Here is a 19,996-nt window from a genome sequence, read left to right as displayed (position 1 = left end):
TTAGCCCCCACCACCCACATTCAAGTGATTTGTAACCCAACCCCAGCCAAAATATATCACTTGGGCAACACAGCTCTGTTTGCTGTATACCTAGATTAGGTGTGAATGTAAATACAATCTAGTCCTGAAACCTTTCCCCCAGCCCCCAGCTCATCACTAGCTGTCAGGGAGAGCTCATTTAGACTTTGCTTACAAATCATAATGTGAAATTATTAGGTTGGCCAACATCACTGAAACGAATGCACTGACATTGTCATAAAAACAATAGCTGTATAAGGAAGCTAGTCTATGTTCATACTTTTCAAATATTATACTTTTTCAGGTTTCAGAGTAGCAGCCGTGTTAGTCTGTATCCGCAAAAAGAACAGGAGTACTTGTGGCACCTTAGAGACTAACAAATTTATTTGAGCATAAGCTTTTGTGGGCTACAGCCCACTTCATCGGATGCATAGAATGGAACATATAGTAAGAAGATATTTATACATACAGAGAACATGAAAAGGTGGAAGTACCCATACCAACTGTAAGGTTTTTTCCCCCCGCTGATAATAGCTCCTCTTAATTAATTAGCCTCTTACTCTTGGTATGGGTACTTCCACCTTTTCACGTTCTCTGTATGTATAAATATCTTCTTACTATATGTTCCATTCTATGCATCCGATGAAGTGGGCTGTAGCCCACGAAAGCTTATGCTCAAATAAATTTGTTAGTCTCCAAGGTGTGCCAAAGTCAGATTCAAGACTCACAAAATTTGTCAGACCACTCTGTTTATTAGCAAAGTGCTTTGCCAATGCACCCAGATATGTGAGTTTCCTGCAAAAGCTCAAGGTATTTAAAAGCTTATTTAAACAGATAAGGGAAAGCCAATTTAACATAAGAGACAAAAGGAAGCAGAAACATACAAAGCTTATTTGCATACTAACGTTTACCAATCTCCTAGCTCAGTGGGAACTCTAAGTTAATTAGTTTGAGGACCCCTTGTCTCACACTCCTTAACGTTTCTCTTCCTGACAACTATATTTCAACAAACCCTTCAAGCAGCATTTCTTTAATAAATTATAATTTCAATATAATTCATTCTACTTTCACAGGTGCCACAAGTACTCCTGTTCTTTATATTTTTTCAGATACACATATTGTATCATACACTTTATATGCTTTTATATTGTGTATGTGTGTATTAATGTTTCAATTTCAATTCAAATGTCCAATCACTACATTGGCAACACAGCATGTAACTAGTTCACAAAAGGTGGGGGGGAATAGGGAAATCCCTGGACGAAGGGAGTGGAGCCTCAGGGAAGCGGCGGGGCAAGGTGTTCCGGTTTGTGCTGTTAGAAAATTGGCAACCCTAGTTGTGGCCTGGTGGCTGGAGCGTTTGACAGACCTGGCTCTCTGAGATCTGGGCTGACAGTGGACTAAAGGGAGTGGAGTGTACAATAAACTGGGTCTGCTCTTGGGCTTTGTTTGGCACAGTGCTAGGGGGCGGAGGGAAGGCAAAAAAACCACAAGAACCCCACTCCAAAATCAACCCGCCAGTTTCTTGCAGGCCCCTATGGGGTTTGCCACGGTCTGGGCTGAAGGGCATTTGGATGTGGGGCGGGGCGTCACCACATCGGCCGGTCTGGTTGTGGGGATGGGCAGACCGGGCGGTTGGGTAGACAGGAGCACGCAGCGCGCGCACGAAGAAGTCCGGGCCCCAGGAGTAACGTGCGCGCCCTCATCCCTCCCCCACGGGCCCGCGCGCGTTTCGTGCCTAGGCGGTACCGCCCACGCGCCCGGCCGTAGCCCTGTCAGCGCGCGACCGGCTGCCACCATGATCTGCTCGGTGCTTATCCTGTTCGCCAACATCTTCCACAGCGGTGAGTGCCCCCTCCCAGGGCGTGGGGGAGCTGTCCGGGGGATGCCTCCTCCCGGGGCGGGGTGAGGAGGAGGGTGGCAGTTCGGGGGTTGTCCCCCCCAGGCAAGGGGAGGGCGGGGTCAGGGGATGTCCTTTACCAGCAGGGGGAGGGGTTGTTCGGAGGATGCCCCCTTAGGCAGGGGGAGGACACAGCAGGTGTGGGGGCACTGATCCCTCCCTTCCTCACCCTTTGCCTCCCCTGACTCAGCTCCTTCAACTTTCACAGCTCTGCCCCCACTCACTCCCACGGAGAGGGGGTGAGGGGGGAATAGGCACAGAGGTGGCTGCTTGGGGCAAGGTGCCTGCTCTGCTGATGACAGGTTTCAGAGTAACAGCCGTGTTAGTCTGTATTCGCAAAAAGAAAAGGAGTACTTGTGGCACCTTAGAGACTAACCGATTTATTTGAGCATGAGCTTTCGTGAGCTACAGCTCACTTCATCGGATCCAATGAAGTGAGCTGTAGCTCACGAAAGCTCATGCTCAAATAAATTGGTTAGTCTGTAAGGTGCCACAAGTACTCCTTTTCTTTTTGCTCTGCTGATGAGACACTACTGAGAGCGGAGTGGTACCCAACCCTGCTCTGTGGCAGTGAATTTCACTGCAGCTGGTTCACTCTGAATAAAGCATGTAATCAAGCTCAGGGAGGGAACAAAGAGGCCACATAGGAGTTTATTTTACAAGTGGGGAAACTGAGGTACGGAGAAGGGAAGGGAGTCTCCTAAGGTCCCATAGTCATCCCTTAACAAAGCTGGAAATAGAGTCTGTCTCTCTTGACTCCTATCTCTAATTCTGAGCCCACACACTGCCTGCCTCTGTGATCTATGACAGGAGTGGCCAAACTTACTGATCCTCCTAGCTGCGTATAACAATCTTCAGAAGTTCAAGAGCCTGATTGGGCTCTGGGCTTTAGCTCCATGGGAGGTGCCTCTGGGGCTCAGGGCTTTAGCCCCACTACTGCTGAAGCCATGAGGCCTGGCCAGTGTGCCCTGTGGGGCTGAAGCCCCGAGACTCCCCTGCCCGCTGGGCAGAGACCCCTACCCCACCACCCCATTGCAAGGCAGAGGTCCCAAGCGTCCCAGCATTGGGTAGGTGGAAAATGGGAGGAATGTGGGGGGTTCCATTAGCTGCACTTTGACGGTAAAAACAACGAGGAGTCCTTGTGGCACCTTAGAGACTAACAAATTTATTAGTCTCTAAGGTGCCAAAAGGACTCCTTGTTTTTGCTGATACAGACTAACACGGCTACCACTCTGAAACCTTTAACAGTAAAAGAACTGCATGTGGCTCACGAGCCACACTTTCGCCACCCCTGATCTATGCTCTGCAAGGTTAAGTCCCAACTATCAGCTTGCGTGTTCTGTGTAAAAGAATATCCCTGACTGCCTTCCCTAGGCTGTTTTCCACTTACTTAAAGGGTTGTAAAAGAAACATATCCACAGCCTAACAAACCAGTGTAGACCATTGGACAGCCAAATAGGTGAAATCAGCTCTCTAGTGTGGTTTAAAAAAATCATTCAGTCAGATCCCCTGATTATTTTCACAAGCCTTTTTGTTTAGATTCAAATTCAGATCGCTTTAGGAGGCCTGATTTCAAATTCAAAGGCAATATTAGGGCTGGAAAATTCCCAGACTTGTTACATGCTCACTGAGATTACATAGCATAATGTTTTGCCCACATTTTGAAACCCAGAGCAAGTCTGTCTGTGATGGTGGATTTTTTTAATTAAAAAGGCCATGCATTCAGTGGCTTTTATTTTTGTTTCTTTAATTAAGGGAAGTGGATTTATTAAAATATGTCGGACTTGATTAGGGTGCACTAAATGCTGATAAATGTAACAGCTGCTGACTCTTCATCTTCTCTGTGTTCAGTCCAAGAAGGATTGGAACTGGAGCAGGAAAACTCACTGCTGGGTATCAGGAGGGATGTCGTCCTGACAAGTGGACCCAGATTCTCTAGGAGCAAAGGAACTAAAATCTAATGCAAGTCTGTGGTTGGATATTGCTCTTTGTAGCCACCAGGGCTTTCCCCCGTCCACCTCAGGAGGATGTCCTCTCCATCCCTCTGCTCCACCCCCCTACCCACCAGACTGCCTGCTACCCCTTGCAAAGGATTACATGGTTGGAAACAACTCCTTCCCAGAGTTCCCTGTCTTTGCCGTGGGGAAAGAGGTTATCTCCATTGCTCTGACTTCCAGAGTCCCTGCTGTATGTGTGCCACTAACCACCAGAGCGCTCCTGTTTCATTCCAGTATTGGACTGTCTGTCTCTCAGTGGGAAAGGGGCTGTCTGCAAACCTCTGACTTTTGTCTCCACCAGCCTTTGCCATATATGAAACCAGTTTTACAATCCAAACTGATGGTAAGCTATGCCCCATTCCTATTTGAGTTCCTACCTTAGCAGCATCTGCCTCTTCCCTTATCTCTGGTTTTATTTTTTAATTCCTTGATCCTGGTTGTAGTGACCCCTCTGATCCTGAATGTATGCTGAGGTTTGCTCTAGCCCTAAGTGTTCCTCCTCATCTTCTTTCAGCTTGCACTGGAGTAAATGAGCGCACCTTCCTAGCCATCAAGCCAGATGGGGTGCAGCGGCATCTCATAGGGGAAATCATCAGGCGCTTTGAAAAGAAAGGCTTCAAACTGGTGGGGATGAAACTCATGCAGGTGAGAGGAGCTGGCAGAGCAAGGGCTACCCTGGCACCCTTGTCTCTAAAGGTCCAGTCCATGCTGCCTCACTCTGTGTATGCTCTGTCTTGGGGCTTTAAATCTTTGCAGCAGGGACCTGCTTGCATCCTGCTTGCTGATGGTGCTTTGTAAATAATACCTAGTTTTTATATAGCATTTTTTATCAGTAAATCTCAAAGCGTTTTGCATAGGTCAGTATCATGATCCCCATTTTACATATGAGGAAACTGAAGCACAGAGAGGGTAAGTTACTTGCCTAAGGCAGTGGTTCTCAACTTATTTCACATTGTGGGCTGCATATGCGGCCCACAATGTGCTAACTGGGCTGCAGGGGCTGGGTGTTGGGGCCAGCCAGCAGCCCGCCCCAGACTCCTGCTATGCATGGCCAGCCAACAGCCTGCCCCGGACCCCTGCCACTCCTGTGGGGTGGGCTGGCTGCCCTGACCTTGGATCCCCGCCCCAGACCGTGTGCTAATTGGGCTGCGGGTTGAGAACTGCTGGCCTAAGGTCACCCAGCCACCCAGAGGCAGTGCTGGCAATAGAATCCATAGAAGCAAAGAAATGTGGGGCTGGAAGAGACCTCAAGAGGTCATCTAGTTTAGCCCCTTGCTCTGGGGCAGGATTAAGTATGCCTGCCTCCTGAGTCACAGTCTAGTGCTTTATCCACTAGGCCACGAATAACAAAGTTCAGAAATGCCTGGTATCAGAGCTGCTGCAAAGTCTCTTGCTGAGGCCATTTCTCCAACATCCCTCCCATGGGAACTCAACGTAGTGAGATATATATATATGGGGGAGGGATAGCTCTTTGGTTTGAGCATTGGCCTGCTAAACCCAGGGTTGTGAGTTCAATCCTTGAGGGGGCCATTTAAGGATCTGGGGCAAAAATTGGGGATTGGTCCTGCTTTGAGCAGGGGGTTGTACTAGATGACCTCCTGAGGTCCCTTCCAACCCTCATATTCTATGATATCCTCCTACCACTAGATGGAGACCGGAAACGAAAGGAAAGCTCCCTAGTCCTGTCTCCGTGCAGGTTGCCAGCCCAGCTACAGGAATTTAATTTGGATCTTTTTCTTGCCACCACCATTCAGGGTCAAGTTTTCCAAAGCACTTTAGTCCTATTTTCAAAAATGACTTAGGCACCTAAATCTCATTGTCAGTCAGGGGAATTGAGCTCTTAAGTCTCATTTCCAAAAGCAACTTGAAGCACTTAGGATCCAAAATTGTTTAGTCACCTTTGAGAATTTACTGTCTCTCTTTTCTTTGGAGCACTCTGCCCCAATCTGTCTTGTTCAATGGACTGTCGTATAGGCTGTTCCATTGTAAGTCTGTTTTGCAGCATTTGTTATGGACCTATAATGGAAACTATTTTTTCATCATCAGTGTAATAGACCCTTGCTGTTATCTAAAGGGCTGCATTGCAAATGCCTTTTCTGAACAGAGCCTGAATTCTGCCCCTGTTGATTACCTGAATCCCTAAAGGTCCTGTGAGGCTATACACAGAAAGCGAGTGAGAACTGAACTGAAAGAGGAAAATGGGATTCCCCAGATGAGGAATGAACACTGATCCAGTTTCACCTGGCAGTTGTTCCTTCCTGGTGAGCTTGATTTCCTCCTCCCAGCTGCACTGCAGAATTCAGGAATCCAGCCCTCAGAGCAGGGAGAGGTCCCTAAACGCCACTTCTAAAGTGGACTCTTCTGGCCACTAGAACAGCCATTATAAGCCATTTTAGGACAGTCCCATCTAGCAAACTAGATCACATGCTGTGTTTGTGCCCAGGCCTCGGAAGACTTGCTGAAGGAGCATTATATAGCCCTCTGTGATCGCCCCTTCTACAGCCGTCTGGTGGAGTACATGAGATCAGGTCCTATTGTAGCCATGGTGAGTGCTGGCCAGGGGCCCCTTTCATGCCTTGAAATGGATATCAAATGCAAGTGCAATTAGCATTGAACTTGAGGCCATTCCATCTTCCCTTCATACCCTTCTGCCAGATCCTCTGGCTGAAGTGTTACACTGTTGCATGTAAAAGTGAAACCTGTGCATATCTTTCTTTTATTCAAACAGATAATCATAGGCTTTCTTGAGGTAGATTCTGCCCTGACTTATCTCTAGGCGTACTCATACAAGGAGGTGGAGTTAGCTGGAGGGTGCTTAGGGTAGGATTTGGGCTTGCTATTCAGCAAGCTGCGGAAGCTGACTCTTGCTGTGCTGTCTTGTAGGTCTGGCAGGGGCTGGATGTGGTAAAGATGGCTCGCGCAATGATTGGAGAAACTAACCCAGCTGATTCCAGACCTGGCACCATCCGAGGGGACTTCTGCATTGAAGTCAGCAAGTGAGAGCCTTGGGTTTGTTTTTGCTGGGGAATCCTGTGTCCCTGTTGCAGGTGGGAGGAGGCTCCTTCTGTGTTCTGCTCCATGTCCCAGTTACTCTCCCACTGACTGAGGGGGAAGATGGGGGAGTGCCTTTAGAGTCAGCTCTCAATGCTCCTGTCAAAGGATCACTTGTGAGGGATGAGCACACCTTACTTTGCCTGGCTCCCAACCTAGGCAGCAAGAGAACAATGCCCAGATGGTCTGTGGCAGGGTGGGGTTCTTCATCTTGTGTAAAGTAGCCACACTTGTGCTACATTTTAGGGATTTTTACCCTAATGGTATGGTCAGTTTGGAGTTAAACCTGAGATCTTCTTGTTTGGGGCCAAAACTAACAACACCATGTTGTAACCATAACTCTCTGGTACCCCCTTGAGGAGAGGGTAGGCACCTCACATTTCAGTGGTCCCTCCCTGGACCACAGCATTGCTGTGGGGTCATCCCAGAGTCCAGTCCTCTGACTGTGCTGTTTAGGAGTGGGGTGGTTGGGAGGCCACATAAAGTAGCCCAAATAAAAAAAGTCAGGATGCTGTCATATCTCACAAAAGGCAGAGTCCAGAGCCTTCTGAAGGCAAAAGAAGAAGAGGGCCTGGGCAGCAACTCCTGTTTCCTCAGCCTGGGGAAGCTCTGAGTTCCAGCCCTTCTTCTTTCTGAGTGCCACCCAAACTGAACTGGGACCCTGCCTCTCTCCAGGCTTGACAAGACTCACTGGTGTGGTGCTTTGGGGTGGGGCTGATTGTGCCCTCGGGAGCTCTTTAACCCCTTCTAGACTGAGACAGCCCCATCATACGCTGCTTCACACTTCCACAGCAATTTTCATCTTCAGTATGCTGCCCGGGCACTCAACTGATCCTCACAACACCCTACTGAGGGAGATAAGGATAATCTCCTTTCTACATGTGGGGATTATGAGGCAGGAAGAGTGCATGGACCTGCCCCAGGCCACAGAGGGAATCTGTGTCAGAGCCAGGATTAGATGTTGGGAGTGTCTGGCTCCCAGTCCTGTGCTCACACCATGCCCATCTCCTGTGACAAAACAGTTTGCATAGTACATTTGGCCATGAAGAGCACTATGCTTAAACTGCCTCTTTGGTCTCAGGATGAGCTGTGGAGGAGAGCAGAGGAGATCTTTCCTGCTGCTTTATGCTTTTTTTCTATTAAAACAAAAAAGTGAGGGGTGTTCTGCTTGGCTTTTACCGTATAACTATCAGCAATGTCAAGCCGTCGCTTCTTGAAGCCCTGTAGTGAAGCGACGACTCACCGGTGCACGCCTTCTACTGGTCATCTTGCAATTAGCTCTCTTCCAGTTTACGGAGCACCCTGTGCAGGCTGGTATCTCACTGGTATGTCCCTCTCAGACCCCGGTGCCCTTTACCCTGGGATTCTGCCCCAGCAATACCTCCCTGGGGAACCCTCAACCCTCTAAGCCCACCTTGCCTCAGTGGCAACTGCCAGTCATCATCTAACCCCTGTTCACTGGGGCAGACTGCAGTGTAATGGCCACTCATCATTGGCAAGGGGTTAGGACCAGCTGCCGCTGCCTATTCCCAGGCTGCCCTTCTGCAGCCCCAGTACCTTTGTAGCCTTCACCAAGGTCTGCAGCCTGTGGGTTTACCAGGCTGGAGCTCCCCAGCTCCCTTTGCCCTTCCCCAGCACTACTCTGGCTCTAGGTACCTTGCTCCCAGGCAGCTAGCCCTTCCCACTCCAGGGCTAGAGTGAAACACTTTCAGCTCTGGCCCCCAGCCCTCTTATAAGGGCCAGCTGGGCCCTGATTGAGCTGTCCACAGGTGTGGCTGCCTTCCTCAATCAGCCTAGCTTTGCTGCTTTTAATTCCTGTTCTCCAGGAGTGGGGCAGTCACCCCACTACAAGCCCCCAGAGCCATGGTGGGGAGCACTCCCAGCCATTAACTGAAGTGGTGGTAGTGCTCAGTGTAATAGATGAGCTGTTCTCCTAGCCCTTAGTCAGGCATATGAGTTAGTTAGGTGTTAAAAGACAAGCAAGAGTCCTGAATAGTCTGAGGCCCTGGCTACACTAGGGGTTTGCAGCAATGAAGCTACACCAATTGGCTGAAATCAGAGCTAATTCTCAGTGTAGCCAATGCCTAAATGAAGCTGACATCCTTCCTTATATAGGTTTCATTTCCTTGGCATCTGATGTCAAACTTACCAGTTCTCCATAGAGTCTTCCAGGAGGGGAAAAACAGGGGTCAGAAGACTTGAATTTCTAATGTAAAAACAAGCAGCACTACAGGTAAAAAAGGCACTTTCAGCCCTTCATGAAGCAGCTGTTACTGTAGATTAGAAGAGATTATACTGTATAAAAAAAAATGGAGCACCGTAAGAAAATCAGAAGATGGGTTAGCTGTAGGCACTGTTGCTGCTTTGGTGACATGATCTAGGGGAGGGGACTGGTGGGAACTGGCAGCTCCCACATGCCACAGGATAACTGGCAAGTCCTGCTCTCAGCCAGAAGATGGGTGGCTCTGGGGTAGGGTTCTGAGGAATGGTAAGGAACATGAGGATCGTTCAGGTAGGAATGCAACAAGATGGCACTTGTTCAGCAAACTTATTATTTTAGCCAAGATGAAATTACTTCCGGCTCTAGTTCCTCGCTCTATCTGACTTGGAGAGTACCCATTCTCTTTCCTCACAGGAATGTGATTCACGGCAGCGACTCGATTGAGAGTGCCCGGCGGGAGATTTCGCTCTGGTTCCACACAGACAAGCTGACCTGCTGGGCGGACAGCACTGAGCACTGGATCTATGAGTAATAAGAATGGTCTGGGGGAAGGGTATCTTGCTGACACTCAGGCACAGTAAAAACTCATCCATTTCCATTTTTCCTTCTCTGGAGTCACACTGGACTTTGTGATAGTGTGGTTTTTTCATTGGGTGTTTCTATCTTGGGGTGGGTGAAAGGGTAATGGGAAGTCTATTCTGCACTGGTAATTGACTAAATTGCAGCTCTCTGGGATAGTAGCTACTTGGTGCTGCTGGTCTGGTTCTGTCGATGCTCTGCAGCATCCTAAAATCCCAAGGGGTTCAAGATGACCTGCAAAGGAAAGAAAAATGAGCTTGTGCCTTTGGCATCTTTATAATGTACAGAAAAGGCCTGAAAGTTACATTAGAATTTTAGGTCCTGTCTACTATGGAAGGCTCTCTGGTGATTGGAGAACTATTGATATGACGACATCACAAGAAGTAAGAGAGTGAAAGTTGAGCAATTTGAAGATTTTGATTAGAAGGGACCCATGGGATGATCTTGTCTGACCTCCTGCATAACACAGGCCAGGAAACCTCATCAAGTTATTCTTGCATCAAGCCCATAATTTCTGGTTGAGCTGGAGCATATCCAATCTTGATTTAAAGATCATTGTTCCAATGGTTAATTACTTTTGCTGTTAAAAATGTGTACCTTATTTCCAGTCTCAAATTGTGTACCTATACTGGATCTTGTTATGTCTGTGAGATAAGACTGCTCTACTATCAGTAGTAGTGGGGGGAGGGATAGCTCAGTGGTTTGAGCATTGGCCTGCTAAACCCAGGGTTGTGAGTTCAATCCTTGAGGGGGCCATTTAGGGATCTGGGGCAAAAATTGGGGATTGGTCCTGCTTTGAGCAGGGGGTTGGACTAGATGACCTCCTGAGGTCCCTTCCAACCCTCATATTCTATGATTCTAAGTCTCTCTGGGCAGGTACTTAGCAGTGGTGATCAAGTCCCCTCTTCACAAGTGAAATAGATTGTGCTTCTTCAGTCTTTCACTGTAAGGTAGGTTTTCAAGCCCTCAAATCTGTCTTGTTGCACTCTTCCAAACCCTTTCCAATTTTCCAAAATCCTTCATGAGTTGTGGCACCAGAGCTGGACACGGTATTCCACTAGTGGTTTTACTAATCCCACATACAGAGGTAACATTATCTTCCTAGTAAATAGTCCTATTTATACAGCCAGGGAGCATTCTAGCTCATAGGAACTGCAGACTGGATCAACCACTGGTCCAGCTACTCTAGTACCCTATCTCTGACAGGGGCCAAAACAAGTTGCTTTAGAGGGTGGTGTAAGAACCCTTCAGTAGGCAGATGTAGGATAATATGCCCCCACATTGTGTCATAGAATCATAGAAGATTAGGGTTGGAAGAGACCTCAGGAGGTCATCTAGTCCAACCCCCTGCTCAAAGCAGGACCAACACCAACTAAATCATCCCAGCCAGGGCTTTGTCAAGCTGGGCCTTAAAAACCTCTAAGGATGGAGATTCCACCACCTCCCTAGGTAACCCATTCCAGTGCTTCACCACCCTCCTAGTGAAATAGTGTTTCCGAATATCCAACTTAGATCTCCCCCACTGCAACTTGAGACCATTGCTCCTTGTTCTGTCATCTGCCACCACTGAGAACAGCCAAGCTCCATCCTCTTTGAAACTCCCCTTCAGGTAGTTGAAGGTTGCTATCAAATCCCCCCTCACGCTTCTCTTCTGCAGACTAAAGAACCCCAGTTCCCTCAACCTCTGCTCATAAATCATGTGTCCCAGCCCCCTGATCATTTTCGTTGCCCTCCGCTGGACTCTCTCCAAATTGTCCACATCCTTTCTGTAGTGGGGGCCCAAAAGTGGATGCAATACTCCAGATGTGGCCTCATCAGTGCCGAATAGAGGGGAATAATCACTTCCCTCAATCAGCTGGCAATGCTTCTACTAATGCAGCCCAATATGCCGTTAGCCTTCCTGGCAACAAGGGCACACTGCTGACTCATATCCTGCTTCTCATCCATTGTAATCCCCAGGTCCTTTTCTGCAGAACTGCTGCTTAGCTAGTCGGTCCTCAGCCTGTAGCAGTGCATGGGATTCTTCCATCCTAAGTGCAGGACTCTGCACTTGTCCTTGTTGAACCTCATCAGATTTCTTTTGGCTCAGTCCTCCAATTTGTCTAGGTCACTCTGGACCCTATCTGTACCCTCCAGCATATCTACTTCTCCCTCCAGCTTAGTCATCCACAAACTTGCTGAGGGTGCAATCTATCCCATCATCCAGATCATTAATAAAGATAGGTTTCAGTGGTAGTCTTGTTAGTCTGTATCAGCAAAAAAAACAAGGAGACCTTGTGGCTCCTTAGAGACTAATAAATTTATTTGGGCATAAGCTTTCGTGGGCTAGAACCCACTTCATCAGATGTATGAAGTAAAAGATACAGGAGCAGGTATAAATACATGACAGGATGTGGGTTGCTTTACCAAGTGTTCTGTCAGTCTAATGAGGTAAATCAATTAAGAGGAAGTTACTCACCTTGTGCAGTGATGATAGTTCTTCGAGATGTGTTTCCCTATGGGTGCTCCACTTTAGGTGTCTGTGTGCCCCTGCACCTCTAATCGGAGATTTTTGGTAGCAGTGTTGCGTTGAGCCTGCGCATGTGCTCTCCCTCCCTCGTGGTCTGCCTCGAGGCTATTTAGCACGGCACAGGTGAACCCCCCTCACTTCCTTCTTTACCACAGAGCCCTATGGAGAACTCCAAAGTAGAGGGGAGGAGGGCGGGCTGTGGAGCACCCATAGGGACACACATCTCGAAGAACCATCATTACTGTACAAGGTGAGTAACTTCCTCTTCTTCTTCGAGTAGTGTCCCTATGAGTGCTCCACTTCAGGTGACTCCGGAGCAGTACCCACCACTGGAGGCTGGGACTTCGGAGCGGAGTCTTTTACTACGGCGAGTACTGTGGAGTCGAAGATGGTGTCAGTGGCCAAATCTTCAGTGATCACATAATGTTCTGAGAAAGTATGGACAGAGACTCCAATCATTGCTCTATAGATTGGGGAGATAGGGGTATCCCTATGGATTGTGATTGAGGTAGGAACTGATCTCATGGAGTGCGTATGGACAGAAGCAAGTTGCGCCCTTGCTAAGTGATTAATGCAACTAGAGACCCATTTGGATAGTCTTTGAGGAAATATCACAGAGCTTTTGGATCTTTCTGTGGACGAAAGGAAGAATTTAGGGGATTTCCTGAAGTCCTTAGTTCTGTCCAAGTAGAATGCGAATGTCCTTCTAATATCTAGCATATCCACAATTGTCTCCCAGTTGTCACAATGTGGTTTTGGGAAAAAACAGGGAGATGGATCTGTTGATTCATATGGAAAGTGCAGAAAAAGTAGGGAGAAACTTGGGATATGGCCTTAGAGTGGTTGTTTATTTATTTATTTAAAGACAAAGGCCATGAATGATGGGTGTGCCATCAGGGCCGCTATTTCTCCTATGTGTCTAGCTAAGGTGATGGCAATTAGAAATGCTGTCATCATAGAATCATAGAATATCAGGGTTGGAAGGGACCCCAGAAGGTCATCTAGTCCAACCCCCTGCTCAAAGCAGGACCAATTCCCAGTTAAATCATCCCAGCCAGGGCTTTGTCAAGCCTGACCTTAAAAACCTCTAAGGAAGGAGATTCTACCACCTCCCTAGGTAACGCATTCCAGTGATTCACCACTCTCTTAGTGAAAAAGTTTTTCCTAATATCCAATCTAAACCTCCCCCACTGCAACTTGAGACCATTACTCCTCGTTCTGTCATCTGCTACCATTGAGAACAGTCTAGAGCCATCCTCTTTGGAACCCCCTTTCAGGTAGTTGAAAGCAGCTATCAAATCCCCCCTCATTCTTCTCTTCTGCAGGCTAAACAATCCCAGCTCCCTCAGCCTCTCCTCATAACTCATGTGTTCCAGACCCCTAATCATTTTTGTTGCCCTTCGCTGGACTCTCTCCAATTTATCCTCATCCTTCTTGAAGTGTGGGGCCCAAAACTGGACACAGTACTCCAGATGAGGCCTCACCAATGTCGAATAGAGGGGAACGATCACGTCCCTCGATCTGCTCGCTATGCCCCTACATATACATCCCAAAATGCCATTGGCCTTCTTGGCAACAAGGGCACACTGCTGACTCATATCCAGCTTCTCGTCCACTGTCACCCCTAGGTCCTTTTCCGCAGAACTGCTGCCTAGCCATTCGGTCCCTAGTCTGTAGCGGTGCATTGGGTTCTTCCGTCCTAAGTGCAGGACCCTGCACTTATCCTTATTGAACCTCATCAGATTTCTTTTGGCCCAATCCTCCAATATGTCTAGGTCCTTCTGTATCCTATCCCTCCCCTCCAGCGTATCTACCACTCCTCCCAGTTTAGTATCATCCGCAAATTTGCTGAGAGTGCAATCCACACCATCCTCCAGATCATTTATGAAGATATTGAACAAAACCGGCCCCAGGACCGACCCTTGGGGCACTCCACTTGATACCGGCTGCCAACTAGACATGGAGCCATTGATCACTACCCGTTGAGCCCGACAATCTAGCCAGCTTTCTACCCACCTTATAGTGCATTCATCCAGCCCATACTTCCTTAATCATGGACAGGTGTAAGAGAGAACAAGTTGCCCTGGACTCGTAGAGAGGTCTAGTCCAAGCCCTGAGAACTAGATTAAAGTCCCAGGCTGGAGCGGGTGGTGTCACATGGGGGAAGAGAGTCCCAATGCCGTTAAAGAATCTACGCATTAGTGGTTGAGCAGACTCCAAGTGGGAAGCCATTTTTGCCATGAGATGTACCTTAAAGGAGCTGAGTGAGAGTTTAAAAATGTAAAAAGAAAAGGAGTACTTATGCTCAAATAAATTGGTTAGTCTCTAAGGTGCCATAAGCTTTTGTGAGCTACAGCTCTGTAGCTCACGAAAGCTTATGCTCAAATAAATTGGTTAGTGTCTAAGGTGCCACAAGTACTCCTTTTCTTTTTGCGAATACAGACTAACACGGCTGTTACTCTGAAACCTTTAAAAATGTAGTGCAAAATCAGAGGGAGGAAAGATGAAGTTGTGTCTGTCCATTTGGAATGGTACAAACTTGGAGTCATTTCCATTTTGTAGATAGGTATGTGGAGTGGTCAACTTGTGGTTGTGGTGCAACATGTGTTTCAGCTTGTCAGAGCATTCTGCTTCTAAGCCTTGGAACAAAGAAAGAGCCAAGCCTAGAGGCGGAGGACCCATGGGTTGGGGTGAAGGGTCAGCCCATTGTTTTGAGAGCGCGGGTGAGGAATGGGCTGACGTCAGAGGAACAGGAGGGCATATTGCCATCTGCATCAGGTAAGGGAGCCAGACTTGTCAAAGTCAAGAGGGGCAATCACAATAACTCTCGCTTTGTTTCGTTGAATTTTCAACAGAATCTTGGATAGGGTAGGAAACTGGGAAAAGACATACAAGTGGGCCCTGTCCGCTGGGAAGATGAGGGCAACTGCCAGTGAATGTTTCCCCAAAGGGTGGCTATATCTTGAAGCACTTGTGAATTCAGTATACACTCATTGTCATGAGAAAATTCCAACTGAGACTGTTGGTTATCCCATTCTGTATCCCTTGTAGACAGACAGCTGAGATGAGCACATTGTGATGGGTGCATCAGTTCCAAAGTTTGAATGCTGTCTTGCAGAGGGAGGGAGATCTGACAGCTCCTTGGCAGTTTATACAAAACATACAGGTCACATTAAGTCCATCATAACCTTTGTGTGTTGTTTTTGATGAAAGGCAGAGTTTGTGCACAGGCACTCTTGACAGCCCCTAACCCCAAAAGAGTGATATGGAAGGTCATTTCTGTGGAAGGTCATTTGTCCTGAACCTTGTTGTTGTGTAGGTGAGCTCCCCAGCATGTTAGGGAGACGTGTCCCAGGGTGGTGAATGTGGGTAATGAGAGGAGCGCTCTTGCTTGTACTGCATCAGGTTGGTGCTGATAAAGTCCAGTCACTGTACCGGGGTTAGTATGCCACTACAGTGAAATGAACCTTGGAGACTACCCTGCATGGAGCAGTCTGTACCTATAATGATCCTGCCCCAAAGGTAAGCAGTGGGAATCTCCTGTGCAATGGTTGTATAGAGATATGGAATCATAGAATATCAGGGTTGGAAGGGACCTCAGGAGGTCATCTAGTCCAACCCCCTGCTCAAAGCAGGGCCAATCCCCAATTAAATCATCCCAGCCAGGGCTTTGTCAAGCCTGACCTTAAAAACTTCTAAGGAAGGAGATTCTACCACCACATATGGAATACCACCACATTCCAGTGTTTCACCACCCTCTTAGTGAAGAAGTTTTTCCTAATATCCAACCTAAACCTCCCCCACTGCAACTTGAGACCATTACTCCTTGTCCTGTCCTCTTCTATCACTGAGAATAGTCTAGAACCATCCTCTCTGGAACCACCTCTCAGGTAGTTGAAAGCAGCTATCAAATCCCCTCTCATTCTTCTCTTCTGCAGACTAAACAATCCCAGTTCCCTCAGCCTCTCCTCATAAGTCATGTGTTCCAGACCCCTAATCATTTTTGTTGCCCTTTGCTGGACTCTCTCCAATTTATCCACATCCTTCTTATAGTGTGGGGCCCAAAACTGGACACAGTACTCCAGATGAGGCCTCACCAATGTCGAATAGAGGGGAACGATCACGTCCCTCGATCTGCTTGCTATGCCCCTACTTATACATCCCAAAATGCCATTGGCCTTCTTGGCAACAAGGGCACACTGCTGACTCATATCCAGCTTCTCGTCCACTGTCACCCCTAGGTCCTTTTCCGCAGAACTGCTGCCTCGCCATTCGGTCCCTAGTCTGTAGCTGTGCATTGGGTTCTTCCGTCCTAAGTGCAGGGTCCTGCACTTATCCTTATTGAACCTCAGATTTCTTTTGGCCCAATCCTCCAATTTGTCTAGGTCCCTCTGTATCCTATCCCTGCCCTCCAGCGTATCAACCACTCCTCCCAGTTTAGTATCATCCGCAAATTTGCTGAGAGTGCAATCCACACCATCCTCCAGATTATTTATGAAGATATTGAACAAAACCGGCCCCAGAACTGACCCCTGGGGCACTCCACTTGACACCGGCTGCCAGCTAGACATGGAGCCATTGATCACTACCCGTTGAGCCCGACAATCTAGCCAACTTTCTACCCACCTTATAGTGCATTCATCCAGCCTGTACTACTTTAACTTGCTGACAAGAATACTGTGGGAGACAGTGTCAAAAGCTTTGCTAAAGTCAAGGAACAATACAGCCACTGGTTTCCCTTCATCCACAGAACCAGTAATCTTATCATAGAAGGCGATTAGATTAGTCAGGCATGACCTTCCCTTGGTGAATCCATGCCGACTGTTCCTGATCACTTTCCTCTCATGTAAGTGCTTCAGGATTGATTCCTTGAGGACCTGCTTCATGATTTTTCTGGGGACTGAGGTGAGGCTGACTGGCCTGTAGTTCCCAGGATCCTCCTTCTTCCCTTTTTTAAAGATTGGCACTACATTAGCCTTTTTCCAGTCATCTGGGACTTCCCTCGTTCACCACGAGTTTTCAAAGGGAAGTAGGCACCCTGTAAGTTCAGGGCTAGAAATCAATCTCTTTGCTCTAGAGCTGGTCCTAACTGCAGTGAAGCAAGGTAAGGTGACTTCTGACTGGCGTGACAGGTGTATAGATAGCAGCTGATGCTGTAAGGTATCATTGTTCAGGCCCCCGACTAGCTCATCAAAGTGCTTATAAGAGGCAGTTTGAGAGATTATGGACTGGGGTGCAGACAGTTCTCACTTTTGAGCCCTGGGCCTCTTACACTGTGGTTCATAACAGCACAGAGATGGTGAGTATTGAGAAGATCGTGATCTATGGTGTGGTTGAGAGGTATATCTTCTCTTCTGTTCCACAGTGTAGATTCCTAAGGAGTGTAGTGCGGTCTGAGAATCCTTCAGGATGTGGAGAGAAAATCTGTCTTCTCCGCAAAGAGTTTGGCCCTTCAAATTGGAAGTCTGTAGCTCTTTGGGCAATCTAGAGAGGTGTAATGAACAAAAAAAAAACAACAACAACAAAAAACACACAACCCACAACCCACCTCAGGACCACTGTCATGGAGACTGGGCGGACAGCTGTAACAGTTACATCCAGTAATGTCTCTAGGACCGGTCTGTCTATTAACTGACCTTCTCTAAGAATGGTCTGAATCTGTTCTTTTTGTGTTTCCAGTAATGTTTCAGAAACATCCTGGGTTTCCCAAGATTAACAAAATTGTTCTGGCCATGACAGTTTGGTAATTTATGACTCTAAACAGTAATGTTGTTGATGAATACGCCATCTTGCGAAGCCTGATCATATGGTTTGACTTGGCATTATGTTGCTCGCTTCATGCATTAACCACATCCACTGTGATGGAGTTGGGTTGCGGATGTTGAAAACAAAGTCTGCCTCTTTGGGTAGAGATGTAGGGTTGTTTTTGTTTACACTCTGTTGCTGGTTGGGTGCGATGGAGGCTGGCTCTGCCAGATGATTTTGGTAGGATCTAGAATCAGCTCATTAATTGGGAGGACAGTTCTAGATGAGAAGGTAGCGTGCAGACTTTCCACCAACTTGTGATGTGTATCTGCCACCTCCTTTAAGGGAATCTGCAGCTCATCTGCCACCCTCTTGGTAAGATCCAGAAAGTTCTTAAATCTTCATCTAGTGATGAGAGGTGGGCAGCACAGTCTCATCTAGGAGAGATGAGGAAAAGTGTGCTGAAGAGGTTGCTTCCTTTTCAGGTGTGGTTTTTTTGTTTGTTTATTTTTCCCCTTCCCCCTTCTTCCCTGTTCTGAAAAATCTCTCTCCTGTCCTGGCTCAGGTGCTCTCCAGCCCTGGCTCAGGTGCCAGGCTGTAGCAAACCATCTGGTGGACTCTCCCTGAGAGACGGTCACACCATGTGTGTGTATATACCCAAAGAGTTACAATATGGCCTTGGGAGGGAGAGGCAGGCACGAGCAGTTGGCGTGATGGAATTGGGGATGACCCTTTGTGATGTTATTGACTTGAACTGGGACCGTATATAACATTGTTGCCACCAAGGTCCTGTAGTGGCACCAAATCTTGTATAAAGGGGGTCAAATAAGGTGTCTAAGATGAGGTTATGGTTTGCTGGTTAGGATTATGCTATCTGTTTGCATATATCTTTAAATACAAAAATGATACAAGTATTGGCTCTATACTGTGTGTATTCCAAATTTATGCTATGCTTCTGGGTGACAATCAGCCAAGTTGGTGTAAGCTCTGCCTAGCCTGCTTGATGGCCAATTAAGGACCATCAGCTATACAAGTGACCCACTGAGAGAAGGTAGACACGCCTCGTGACTCAGCAAGGTATGCAGGGACCTGCCTATGGACAGAACTCTGAGGTTTTTCCAGACCATGTGATGGACAGCTTGTCCTTGGGACAAAGAAAGAAAGACCACATGGCAGGAGAATATAAAAAGCTGCTGCAGCTCCTCCATCTTGTCTTCAATCCTGCTTCTTACCTCTGGAGGAACTTTGCTGCACTGAAGCTTTGAACCAAGGACTGAATGACCCATCCCAGCTGTGGATGTACTCCAGAGACTTGATCTGAACCTGCAGTTTATTCCATCACTGCTGCAAGCCTGAACCAAGAACTTTGCCATTACTGTATGTAATTGATTCAATTTAATCAATTCTAGCTCTCATCTATATCTTTTTCCTTTTATGAATAAACCTTTAGATTTTAAAGGATTGGAACAGCATGATTTGTGGGTAAGATCTGATTTGTATATTGACCTGGGTCTGGGGCTTGGTCCTTTGGGATCAAGGGAACCTTTTTTCTTTTACTGGGGCATTGTTTTCATAACATTCATCCCCATAACGAGTGGCACTGGGGGTGATACTAGGAAACTGGAGTGTCTAAGGGAATTGCTTGTGAGACTTGTGGTTAGCTAGTGGGGTAAAACCAAAGTCTTCTCTGTTTGGCTGGTTTGGTTTGTCTTAGTGGGCATAGAAACCCCAGCCTTGGGCTGTAACTGGCCTGCTTTAAGCAGTTTGTCCTGAATTGGCACTCTCAGTTAGGTCCCTCCAGAACCAGCCTTGTTACACCCTTGTAGTGTGGTGGTGGGCCACCTTGAGGGGCCAGGGAACGAGCTTCTCCTGGCCAGTGTCAGATTTGTCAGTTGGTAAGGGTGCCACTGACTGGGGTATTGGCAGTATACAGCCCAGTGCTAAGAGCGATTCTGGGTGCTGGGACGTGCTCGCTA

The 19,996-nt window shown here is 47.5% G+C and overlaps 1 protein-coding gene across 6 annotated transcripts; it reads left to right on the top strand.

Annotated features, from left to right (window-relative positions):
* Positions 1-1,758: 1,758 nt before the first annotated feature.
* Positions 1,759-19,478, top strand: NME3 (NME/NM23 nucleoside diphosphate kinase 3). 6 transcript variants are annotated; one of them, XM_073363007.2, is made up of 6 exons: positions 1,759-1,862; positions 4,217-4,258; positions 4,430-4,560; positions 6,359-6,460; positions 6,799-6,911; positions 9,602-19,478. In XM_073363007.2, exons 1-6 carry the CDS (start codon positions 1,817-1,819, stop codon positions 9,717-9,719), a joined length of 552 nt encoding a protein of 183 aa, XP_073219108.1. In that variant the 5' UTR covers positions 1,759-1,816; the 3' UTR covers positions 9,720-19,478. The 6 variants fall into 6 exon arrangements, with proteins under 6 accessions (XP_073219108.1, XP_073219110.1, XP_073219109.1 ...); XM_073363009.1 differs by having other exon boundaries at positions 9,082-9,661; XM_073363011.2 differs by having other exon boundaries at positions 1,778-1,862; positions 3,770-4,258.
* Positions 19,479-19,996: the final 518 nt, after the last annotated feature.

Source organism: Lepidochelys kempii, chromosome 10 (assembly GCF_965140285.1).
Source record: "Lepidochelys kempii isolate rLepKem1 chromosome 10, rLepKem1.hap1, whole genome shotgun sequence".
NCBI classification, from domain to species: domain Eukaryota; kingdom Metazoa; phylum Chordata; order Testudines; family Cheloniidae; genus Lepidochelys; species Lepidochelys kempii.
Note: the sequence above shows the minus strand (reverse complement) of the source record. Positions and strands in the feature narration are given on the sequence as shown.